At 41.3% G+C, this 12,630-nt stretch overlaps 1 protein-coding gene across 1 annotated transcript; it reads left to right on the forward strand.

Moving 5' to 3' along the window:
• The first annotated feature begins 242 nt into the window (after nucleotides 1-242).
• LOC148049262 (transmembrane protein 14C-like) lies at nucleotides 243-8,997 on the forward strand. Its single transcript, XM_087707448.1, has 5 exons — nucleotides 243-356; nucleotides 2,627-2,703; nucleotides 3,629-3,730; nucleotides 5,503-5,590; nucleotides 8,113-8,997. The coding sequence occupies exons 2-5, from the start codon at nucleotides 2,628-2,630 to the stop codon at nucleotides 8,168-8,170; spliced, it is 324 nt and encodes a 107-aa protein (XP_087563574.1). The 5' UTR covers nucleotides 243-356; nucleotide 2,627; the 3' UTR covers nucleotides 8,171-8,997.
• The last annotated feature ends 3,633 nt before the right edge of the window (nucleotides 8,998-12,630 follow it).

Consider the following 12,630-nt stretch of genomic DNA (forward strand, 5'->3'; position numbering starts at 1 on the left):
CAACACCGCCGAGAAACTCTTTTAAGAATGTGATCCCCCAATACAAGTTGAGATCTTGCTGAAAGCATCTTAACTTATTGTAATGTATTTGCTTCCTGCAATTCTTGTAAGATAAGAGGCTGAAAACTCTGGGCAATACGCCGTTTGGCCACAGCGTTTGCAAAAAGGGGAAGGGAAAAAAATAAAATAAACCAGCCCGCAACTCCGGGCATTGTATTGCTCGGCCCGTGTCACGTGTATTGCTCTCCTGCAGTTGTTGAACTCCCGGGTTAGTTCAATAGTAAAAGGATCGTTTGGCAGCAGTCTTGTTTTTCTTGCTCTGCAGCCCTCTTGTAATTTTTTTCCAGCACCAGAGGGTAAGTAGCCACATTTAATGGAGATTCCTGAGGTTTTGCATTCATGACTCATGAATGCATTTGCATTTGAGCCGTATTAAAAGTACGGCAAAGGCCAAGCGTAAGAGACTTCCAGGTTGCTGCGTAATATGTACTGTATCCCCGGATAAGTATAGTTTGATAGATGATGAAGTTTTAAGGCAATGCATGCCTGCAGCTATAAAATCAGGTATTATTGAAAACAAGTTTCTATGGAGATCCTCACTCATCCAAGTCCTTGTTGTTCCAGGAGTGCCTTTTCAAGAGGCAATTGGACTTTATGGGTCTGTCTTTCTTTTTCTTTCTTTCTTTCTTTCTTTCTTCCTTCCTTCCTTCCTTCCTTCCTTCCTTCCTTCCTTCCTTCCTTCCTTCCTTCCTTCCTTCCTTCTTTCTTTCTTTCCCTTCCTCACTCATCCAAGTCATGGTTGTTCCAGGGGTGCTTTTTCAAGAGGCAATTGGACTTTATGGGTCTGTCTTCCTTCCTTCCTTCCTTTCTTTCTTTCTTTCTTTCTTTCTTCCTTCCTTCCTTCCTTCCTTCCTTCCTTCCTTCCTTCCTTCCTTCCTTCCTTCCTTCCTTCCTTCTTTCTTTCTTTCTTTCTTTCCCTTCCTCACTCATCCAAGTCATGGTTGTTCCAGGGGTGCTTTTTCAAGAGGCAATTGGACTTTATGGGTCTGTCTTTCTTTTTCTTTCTTTCTTTCTTTCTTTCTTTCTTTCTTTCTTTCTTTCTTTCTTTCCTTCCTTCCTTCCTTCCTTCCTTCCTTCCTTCCTTCCTTCCTTCCTTCTTTCTTTCTTTCTTCCTTCCTTCCTTCCTTCCTTCCTTCCTTCTTTCCCTCCCTCCCTCCCTCCCTCCCTTCCTTCCTTCCTTCCTTCCAAGCAAAATATCTTCAAAGGGAAAAAAAAAACCTCGAAACTCCAGTTGCTTCTTGAAAAAGCATCTTCGAGTGGGGATATTGAAGGCAACTTAACATTTCCCGTAAAATGTCACAGGATTGGCAGTTACATTTTGCCACTTTGCTCTTGTGGTTTAAAGGCTACAAACTAGAAATCAGAAGAAATTGAATTCAAGCCAGCCTTTAGGGCAGTATTTCTCAACCTTGGCAACTTGAAGATGTCTGGACTTCAACTCCCAGAATTCCCCAGCCAGCATTTGCTGGCTGGGGAATTCTGGGAGTTGAAATCCAGACATCTTCAAGTTGCCAAGGTTGAGAAACACTGCTTTAGGGTTTGACTATGGGCCAGTCACTGTCTTTTCAGGCCAATTCACCTTACAGGATTGTTATTGTGGGGAAAATAGGAGGAGGAAAGAGTATTAGGTATGTTTACTGCCTTGAGTTATTTTAAAAAAATAAATAAGGCAGAGTATAAATACATAAATAAAAAAAATAAGAATAAGGTCCTTGATTATATCCTCTTGATTTATGTAGCACTTTTCCTTAAATTACCTATACAATATGTACAGCAGGGTAGCTGATCACTTAACAGAGATTGTATGAGACACACAATAACTGCAGGTTTCATACATTGATGATTTCTGGGATGAATATGCCCCCCCCCCTTGTATTCATCCTTCCTCTCTGAACTGCAGAATTTAGCTCAAGGTAACTTAACAAGGTAATAATATAGGCTGAGAATCTTGTTATCCTGACATCTGTTCATTACCCAGCCCAAAAGTGAGGAAAAATAAATTGGCTAAAAAGAATATGATTTCACTGTTTTGTATTTAATTTAATGTAATACTGATGTAAAGCATATTGAATATGTAAAAGCATATTCAAAACAACCCTACGTAGTTACACAGTTTATTCCGCTTTTTCATCATACAAAAACGTATTTCTCTCCACAGAAGCCATGTACAATATGCCAAAATGCTAGCCCAAACTGACTGATATTTTTTTCCCCAGAATAGTTAGTGAATCTGAAATTTACCCTCAAGTAAGGAAGCAGCAAGCAAAGACATACAGACTGTCTTTTAAATATCCATCCTAAAGCTTGGAAGCATTTCTAGAAATAATTTTTTAAGGTTTTCTATATATGCTATGGACAATTTAACGGCAGAGCAATAAGTAATCTTAGCCACAAAGGTAAATTTTCAGGCAATAATTGTAAGAGCTGAGAAGATGAGTGATAATATAATTTAACTCTCAGGTTTTCCACTAATTAATTCATGTCTAACTTGAGCATTAGTCTCAGGAGGAATTAATCTCTGATCACCATCAATATGATCCAGCTTAAATGTTGTGTTATGTTCCAGGATGGGATTGGACTGGATTGGATTTGGCTACGCAGCTTTAGTAGCTTCTGGTGGAATAATTGGCTATGCAAAAGCAGGTAAGAATATTGGTGTCGATCATCGAGTTCTTAAAATGTAAAGTTGTGAAGTAACAAGGGTTTTTTTTCTTCCCAACATGCATTTTTCAACCTGCATTCTGATAATAAGCTGCTGTTACTAGTCTTGTGATAAGATGGTGTTTAACTGTTGCAGGGAATAGATTCCTCCTATTCGAGATACTGTTTTGGGGTGATAATCTCACAAAACAGCTTCTGCTGCTACATACTGATATCTTATATTGTAACACCCAATTTTGTATGGTACAAGTGACATCGCTTTTGTCTTTATTAATGTGTTGTTTTTTTCTGTCTTACAATTTGATCTACTGAAGAGTTCAAAGCAACTCTCTTTGGATAAGTAGTGCTGAGGACAATTTATTACTTTAATTAGTGTTTGAAAGATCCATATTCTGTCTAGGATTCATGAAGTTTAAAAAAATAGATATTTTTTCATCAATTAATGGCCCACTTTCAGTTTCAAAACTGATCTATGAAGTATGACTGATGGTTTCTTGAAAATCAATAAAGCTAATGTATTTTAATTTTAAGTTTGAAAGAGGAAAAAAAAACATGCTTTTTAATTGAAGTTTCTCCCTTTCTGGAGTGCTTTTTTTTTAAAAAAAATATTGAATAAACATTAAAAACAACTCCCATCCAGTCACATGGGCGGCAAGCCACTCCCACAAAGGAGGTCACACCCACAGAGTAGGTTCGAACAATTTTTGAAACCCACCACTGGTATAAATGATGTCCCCCAACTAGTGGTAATTAATGCTTCCTGTGTATTAGATTTTACAAGGACATTAACACCCCATTGAAACCTTTTAAAAAAATCCCAACCAAGGGTTGTAATCAGAGCAAAATACTATTGCTTGCCCAATGTCTATTTATCCTTAACAATGACAGTTCATTTTGTTTATTCAAGGTAGTGTCCCCTCTTTGGCTGCTGGTCTTCTTTTTGGTGGGATAGCTGGACTTGGAGCATACCAACTGTCTCAAGACCCAAAGAACATTTGGCTTTCTCTGAGTAAGTCTACCTGAAACAAATAGATACATAAGACTCATAAATATAATTATTACAAGCCTTTGACAGGGTCGGAAGGGTCCTTGGAGGTCTTCTAGTCTAACCCTCTGTCCAGGTAGGAAACCCTACACCACTTCATACAAATGGTTATCCAACGTCTTCATAAAAACTTCCAGTATTGGAGCATTCACAACGTCTGGAGGCAAGTTGTCCCACTGATCAATTGTTCTAACTATCAGTAAATTTGTTCTTAGATCTAAGTTGCTTCTCTCCTTGATTAGTTTCCACCCATTGCTTCTTGTTCTACCCTCAGGTGCTTTAGAGAATAGTTTGACTCCCTCTTCTTTGTGGCAACCCCTGAGATATTGGAAGACTGCTATCATGTCTCCCCCTAGTCCTCCTTTTCATTAAACTAGACATACCCAGTTCCTGCAACTGTTCTTCATATGTTTTAGCCTCCAGTCCTCTAATCATCTTTGTTGCTCTTCTCTGCACTCTTTCAATGTATTTAATACCATTTATTCATTAGAGTACAATTGATTTTGCTCAATAGCAGCAAAATCCTCCAATAGAATTTCTTCAATAGGAAATTGAAAAAACCCTACGCGTTTTTTAAAATAAGGGCACTAATTTGCAGTAAATTAGGGAAGATATCAAACGCTGGAACAAGATACTATTTTGGAAACCATTTGAACATCACATTACCAAAAAGTATATAGAGGCTCTAATAGGTTTAGTTCAAATCCATTATGTTAACCATTAACCCCTATGAGCTATCTCATTCCCCCAAGGAATAGATGTTGAATAGAATGAAAATGGAGTTTATTATTCAGATTTATTGGGCTGGTTTGGTTTGCTCAAAAAACTGAAGACGCTTCTTGGACGAGAAGTGAAACATCTTCAAGGAAAAAGCAAAGTCCACTTGCTTTTTGAAAAAGCAACCTCCGGGATGTTTGCTCGATTTACCATCGTAGGCCAAAAAAATCCAAAAGAGAGATATAAAAAAAGGCAAAAATACGTTATTTGAAATAAAACATAATTTTGAAAACCAGATAAAAAAAGAGGACTGTTGGGATATGTTTGAGGTAGAAGTGCAAATATTCTTAAAAAGTGTTCATTTGAGGATGTTGCAATGTAGGGAGTGCATTATTTGACTCAGAGAGTGTTTAGAGATAAGATATTAAGCGTGGCCCGACAAAACCGCGCTTGTCAAAATAGCGGCGATAAAACTGCATTGCTAAAGCCGCGACGTCATCACCGCGGTCATCACCGTGGCGACAACAGCGCAGCGACAGAAGGGCTCTTTAAAACAGCGCAGCGACAGAAGGGCTCTTTAAAACAGCGCAGCGGCAGAAAGCCGATTTAAATTAAGGTAAGGGTTAGGATTAGGTTTAGGGGTTCGGTTTAATGGCTCTTTAAAACAGCGCGGCGGCAGAAAGCCGATTTAAATTAAGGTAAGGGTTAGGATTAGGTTTAGGGGTTTGGTTTAGGGTTAGGGTGCTTCGGAAGGCGCGGATTTGCCCTCCGCGGTTATGTCATCGCGCTAGGGTCGCCTTTTTCCTTAGCGCTTCGGACGGCGCGGATTTGCCCTCCGCGCTTATGTCGGCGCGGATAAGGGCTTCACGGTTTTGTTGGTGAACCGATATTAAGTGAATATTGTTGGCTTTTCATTAACACCCTTTTCAGATTGGCAGTTCCTTACAGAAACACCCATGAGATAATAATGCATCGTATGTATTCTGTTTTTTAATATATTTAATTTTTTTTTTCATTAGTTGCTTCTGGAACCTTAGCTGGCATTATGGGAATGAGATTCTACAACTCAGGGAAATTCATGCCAGCAGGATTGATTGCTGGCGCAAGGTGTGTGCTTTTATGTTTTCACTGTTGCATGAAGGGTGTGATTCTTGTGTTAACTTTTGAGGGGGCTTTATGAAACGTACTGAGATTTATGTCTAAGGATACAACACCATGCTACAACTGTGCTTTTTAGAGAGCCGAGGTGGCGCAGTGGTTAGGGTGCAGTACTGCAGGCCACTTCAGCTGACTGTTATCTGCAGTTCAGCGGTTCTAATCTCACCGGCTCAAGGTTGACTCAGCCTTCCATCCTTCCGAGGTGGGTAAAATGAGGACCCGGATTTTTGGGGGCGATATGCTGACTCTGTAAACCGCTTAGAGAGGGCTGAAAGCCCTATGAAGCGGTATATAAGTCTAACTGCTATTGCTATTGCTATTTTCAAAAACTGATCATTAGTAGAAATGGCTTTTTAAAATTGTAATAGTTTTAGATTAAATAACATGTTTATCAAATGAAACCAAAATGACATTGAGCAATCCCATAATTTTGGAAACTCTGGGACCAGACTACAGTATATCCAAAATGTTTCTCTTCCTCTTTCTTCCACCTACTCCGACTACAAGTATGTACGTTATTTTCAGGCTGAGGACCATGATTGGCCATTAAATGATATGTCAGCGTGTGATCAGAAATAGAAGAAGGAAATGGAACATAAACTAAGTTAGGCTTAAGTTAGCTTTAAATTAGCTTTCAGTTAGCATTGTTAATACCATTCATGTGATTCCCATGCATTTAACAATTTTTTCCCCTCTGTCACGTTAAAAATGACAATTTAATAGCAATTGGAAAATTTCTTTAGCCTCGCAAATCTTTGGTTATACAGTCTCAAGTTACAATCTGCCTCCCCTTTTCCAACCAACTGCCTTACTCTAAGCCACAGGTGTCAAACCCGCGGCGTCACGTTGCCCTCACATGATGTATCGCGATGTTTTTTCCCTTCACGGAGCTGGGGTAGGCGTGGCTTGTGCGTGACGCATCCGGCCCATAGGCCGCCAGTTTGACTCCCTCTGCTCTAAGCAATGTTTCTCAATGTCTTTGGCCCTTGGCAATATTCTGGCTGGGGAATTCTGGGAGTTGAAGTCCACACTTCTCAAAGTTACCAACCTTGAGAAACACTGCTCTAGAGTAATGTGACCACAATGGTTGCATGTCAATATCTCTATCAAGAACATTTCTTGTTTGCATCTGCAACAAGCTACGGTGACACCAAAACTAGGTCTTCTTGCAGTACCGTCATTATGTGTTCATACCTGATGTCTGGTTGTAATGTGGCCTTTCCATGATTTTATTTATTTATTTAATTATTTGTACAAATAAGTGAAGGTTATTTGAACCAGTGACGTGCAGTCAGGGGAGGCAGGAGAGGCAGAGCCTCACCACTGTCATCATGAAAAGAAAAGAAATGTAAAAGGAAAAAGGCTGAGGTAGTTGCTGCCAGAGTCACAGTGGATGACTCTGCTTAGTGCTTAACTGTTTAAAAAAGCCTCTAAAAAAAGTGCCCTCTGCAGGAGGAGGCGGGAGAACCACGTGCCTCATTTAGTCTGACTTTATGATCACTCGAGAAGAGTTAAGCAAGGGTTAAAAGCCGAAAAATTCCTTATGTAGATGAGGCACGTGGTTCTCTCGTCTCCTCCTGTAGAGGGCGTTTTTTTAGAGGCTTTTTTAAACAGTTAAGCAGAGTCATCCATTGGGGACTCTGGCAGCAGCTAGCCCAGCCTGACCTCAACAACTCTTGCCTTTTTCCTTTTACATTTTTACATTTTCATCATGGCAGACAAGAGCAGAGTTGAAATCCTCTGTGAAACAGCTGGAAAAGGTATGTGGGTGGGAGGGAGGGGGAGGAATTCAAAATTAATGTAATTTGTAAGTAATTGTATTATTGCAAGTAGTGTGTGTGTGTGTGTGTGTGTGTGTGTGTGTGTGTGTGTTTTACCCGCCTCTGCTGGTGCGCGGGCTGGCACTTTTTTTATGTCGGACATAGTGGCAGGGCTTTTGGACATAGCGGCAGGGCTTTTGGACATAGCGGGACGCCTCTATGGCGGATACAGCCGCGGGGCTTTCGGACACAGCGCCGGGGTGTCCGAAAGCCCCGCGGCTGTGTCCGACATAGAGGCATCCCACCTCTATGGCGGACACAGCGCCGGGGTGGCAGGGCGACTTTTGCCCGCTTGCCTCACCAGCCATAAACCTAACCGCACGTCACTGATTTGAACATATCCAACACGCCTTTCTCCTCCTATGTTCCCCACAGCAACAACACTGTGAGATGCACTGGGCTGAGAGAAAGTGACTGGCCCAAAGTCACCTAGCTGCCTTTTATGGCTAAGGCAGGACTAGAACTCACAGTCACCTAGTTTGTAGCCTTGCACCTTGACCACTAGACAAAGTTTCTCCCCCACCAATGTATTTGCTTCCCCCTCTTTGTCTCTAATTAAACCCCAAACCAGAATGTTTGAGATAGGACATTCATGTCAAAAATTTTCTATTTTCTTTTATTTCCCATAAACTGTTTTTTTTTTCTTTCAAGTCTGGTGATGGTTGGAAGACTTGGGCTGAAGATGTATGACAAACCCCACGAAGGATAACAGGCCGATCTCTGTGGCTAAGAAGACAGCTCAGACATCAGCTCAAATATGCCACGCTGAACTCACCAAAGCACGTATCCTGATTTTTTAAGTGACCAGATGCAAATGTGTTTGTGAATATAGACTTTTTTATACAAGCATTTCTTTCTCCATTCCAGTAGGAACTATTGATTAGTGTAGTGTTCTGACCCTCTTTGTTCCACACCAAAGCACACTCCGAGCCAGAGATAAATTACGGCCTTTAATTAACAGACAAATAGGTCCTTGGCAGCAACCGCATAGATAAACTTGGGCAGCAATAAACACAGATAAGGCTTGGCAGCAATCCAGCCTGCCAAGCTCATACAAAGTTCCCCGACATTCGATTCTGTGTTGACTTCTGCAAAGAGGGGCGTGTGCACAAGTAGTCTTTTTATAGTCTGGAGAGGAGCCTAATGACCACCAGCTGAGTACAATCCCCTCCTGTAATTGCATAACTGTTCCTGACACCTATTAGCTCTTCGATGGTGTGCATCCAGGAACAACTCACTGCTGGCCTCCGGCTCACTCTCCCTTGTCTCCTCCCCACTGGTCCAAGGCTCAGGCGCCTCCTGGTGGCCAACCAGCCTCTCTGTGCCCTGCTCGGGGTCGGAACCCTGTCCAGGGTCCTCCAGAACTGACTCATAGGGCCCCTCGCTGTCGGAGTCTGGTGGCAGCTCCAACGGCTCCTGCTGGGCCACAACAGTGTAGTAAATTCTTTTTTCATATTCCTCAAAGTGGTAACAAGAGAAGTAGCTGGAAAAAGGCAAAGAAGTAGGTTGGTTGAGCTAAGAGAGAGAGAGAGAAAATAGGGTCAGCCAATATTCCTTTCTACTCCTGTGTCTTTTATAGAGTTGCGTGGGCAGGGTGCTGATACTATTTGCTGGCGTCACATTATCTCACCCAACTCGGGGAACAAATATCCCTTGCGTAAACATTTCCAGTGTGAAGGAACCAATGAGCTTTCCCTTGCCTGCGGTGCTCCAGATGCTGAGGTCTCTGCGGTTGCCTTAAGCCAGCTTACCATCGTGACCCGTCAAAACCGCGGTCCACTAAAGCGCGCCCGATTAAAGCGCGTACCTGACGTCGTCAGCAGCGCGACAAATACGACCGCGGAGAAAAAAGGGCGCTTTAAAAAGCGCTTTTAAAGCAAGCCGATTCACATAAAGGTAAGGGTTAGGTTTAGGGTTAGGTTAAGGGTTAGGTTTAGGGTTACGTTAAGCGTTAGGGTTAGGGTTAGGTTTAGGGTTAGGTTAAGGGTTAGGTTAAGGGTTAGGTATAGGGTTAGGTTTAGTGTTAGGTTAAGGGTTAGGTTTAGGGTTAGGTTTGGGGGGGTTAGGTTTAGATTCACGCGTTAATTTTAAGTTTACCGCTCACAGCGTGCTGTTTTCGTCGCGCTGTGATGACGTCACGTACGCGCTTTCGTCGAGCGCGCTTTAGTCTACCGCGGTTTTGTGGTGGAACCGCTTACCATAACCTGGTGTTGATCTGATTTATAGGAAATACACCATTTCATCATTCTGAACCAAGATGGTCAGTTGCTGAAACGAAGGGGTTTCCTGATCCATATGCAGGGAAGGTATCAGGATGAAGCAACAATAGATTGAATGTTGAGCTCTTGGTTTGTCCCTGAAGAAATGGAGATCTTCCCTCTGTCTAAAATACTCCTAAAATAAATTTTGTTTTGCGAGTGAGTCTCCATGGAACATAACTACTCCTGTCTTCTTTCTCAAACTATTGTTTATCAACTGTTTACAAGAAGGGGTTGAAATGCAATCTTTAATCATGAATCCGTGCTTTGTCAAAACCACTAAATTTGTTCTTATCTATGAGCTTTTCATGATATTAAAACCTTCCCAGATTACATAATGCTTCTACTGTGATTTCTTTAAAGAAAGTTTCTGATAGGGCCTAGAAATTGTAGGACTTCGTTGTAACATGTACAAATACTTTGCAGTCTGCCAGATCAAAACTTGCTTTGCAAACAACTTCAAATTGGTCTTCTTCCACAGAGTGCTTCAGAAATCCTGCAAGCTAAGAAAAGAGGATTTCTGTCAGGTCAGAATAGGCTCAGGTAGTCCTTGATTTACAGCAGTTTGTTTAATGCCGATTTAGAAGTTACGGCAGTACTTTAAAAAATGACTTATGACTGTTTTTCACTCTTATGACCATTGCAGCATCCCCATGGTCATATGATAAAAATTCAGATGCTTGGCAACTGACCCATATCTATGACGGTTGAATTGACCTGATAAGCAAACTCAATGGGGAAGCCAAATTCATTTAGCAGCTGTGTTACTAACTTAAAAACTGCAGTGATGCACTTAACAACTGTGTCAAGAAAGGACGTAAAATGGAGCAAAACACATGTAACAACTGTCTTGCTTAGCAACAAAAAAATTAGGCTAAATTGTCATAAATTGACAATGCTAACTTTAATTTGCAGGGGGTCTGCAACAATGCTTCACAACAAATTGTGTAGGAATAATGAACCTAGCAATGTAAGAATACTTTTAAAAGGTATTGTTATTGCTGTGTTGAACATTTAGTGGACAAGATTTTTGATTGACAAAGCTACCACACAAAGTGGTTAATTCTCAGAAGAGTTACCGTGGAGTCACTCCTAATTTCCTCTTCACTGCGACCCCAGCCAGATTTTAGTTACAGGAAGCAAGGTTGAGCACAGTGTATGTTTGCTTGACCTTAAGGGTTCCAGATATTGCATACAGACATTAACACATACAGGTCACTTTTATTAGTATTGTTTGATCTTGATTAATTCATTGTACGAGGCGCAATGACAATAAAGTAAACTAAACTAATTAAGTAATTGACTTAGGCTACGCTGTTATGTTGTAAGCAATTTCATACTCGTTTCCCCTTTTCACAGACAATTAGACTGAACACATCACAAACAACACGCAATGGGAATTATTCCTCTGGTCAGAATCCCTGGATCAATTGAGACAGATCCTCTTTCAGATGCCAACTGGTTTCATACAGTCTTGAGTAATGTCATGACATCATCTTAGAAACCTGTAAGAACGAAAAATGTTAAGCAGAAAAAAAACTTGTGGAATGCAAACAGCAACCCCCCCAAAATAGTTCAGTGGGTCCTCTTAAATCAAAACATGCATGGAGGCTACAAAAACTATATGTACCCCTAAGAAGAAGACCTGATGCATATGGAACTAATTATCTGCCTGCTACTGGGATGACTTATGGATCAATTGTGACATAGGAGAAGTAAAAGGAATAAGAATAAAAAAATATGGGACTGAAATCATGTGATTCTGAAATAGAATAGGGGGAAAAAATTCAGAGGTTGAGAGCTTGCCAGAAGCTGGCTGAGAAGATTGCCGATGGTGTTCACGTGATCCTGGGATACTGCAGTCATTGTAAATACATGCCAGTTGCCAATCATCCAAATTTTGATCATGTGACCGTAAGGATGCTTGGGTTGTTTGTAAGTACTAGGACCAGTTGTAAGTCACTTTTTTTCAGGGCCATTGTAATTTTGAACAGTCATTAAACGAATGATTGTAAATCGAGGGCTACCTGTATACATTTTCTTAATAAATAAATATCTTAGCCACATGGAAGCTGAGCAAGTACCTTCAGACCTACCCCTCGCATTCAACCAAGCTATCTTACAGCAGAAGAATTGGAGAAGGGAGTTAGCAATAGCAATAGCAGTTAGACTTATATACCGCTTCATAGGGCTTTCAGCCCTCTCTAAGCGGTTTACAGAGTCAGCATATTGCCCCCAACAACAATCCGGGTCCTCATTTTACCCACCTCGGGAGGATGGAAGGCTGAGTCAAGTTGAGCCGGTGAGATTTGAACAGCCGAACTGCAGAACTGCAGTCAGCTGAAGTAGCCTGCAGTGCTGCATTTAACCACTGCGCCACCTCGGCTCTATGTATGTACTGTATGCTTTTTGGGGGGGGGTGGCAGGGGGGAAGCAACATGACGAGGTTAACTGCCTGGTGTTTAATTGACTAGGTGAGTTAATCTATTTTGTTTTTCTCCCCATAATACTTTACTACATCTTAGAGTATCCACAAGATTCAAGGTTCATTCAAAATGATGAAAGTTTTTGTGTTGTCATGAGACACGTTCTGTTCCTTTCATCTGTGTGTAAAATGTCACTGTGCACTTGCAAAAAGCAGCATAGCTGGCATTGCAATGCTGTTTTCATCATTTAATGCCTCCAAATCGCGCACCCAGTCGTGACAACCAGACCTTCGTGCTAAAGTCTCTATGGTTAGATTGACAGGGTAACTCGGGGAAAAGTAAATCCCGTGCTTAATTTGCTCTTCCCAACATGACACCTTTGCTGTTCTTACAATCTGTAAGAGCAACTGCTGAGCAATGTCTTGACGTCCTATGAACTGCAGACAGCTGAAATAAACTGTTTGCAAAGATATCTTCAGCCACTT

This window comes from Thamnophis sirtalis, unplaced genomic scaffold, assembly GCF_051295495.1.
Source record: "Thamnophis sirtalis isolate CommonGarterSnake01/CBP01778 unplaced genomic scaffold, rThaSir2_p1.2 scaffold_2, whole genome shotgun sequence".
NCBI lineage: Eukaryota > Metazoa > Chordata > Lepidosauria > Squamata > Natricidae > Thamnophis > Thamnophis sirtalis.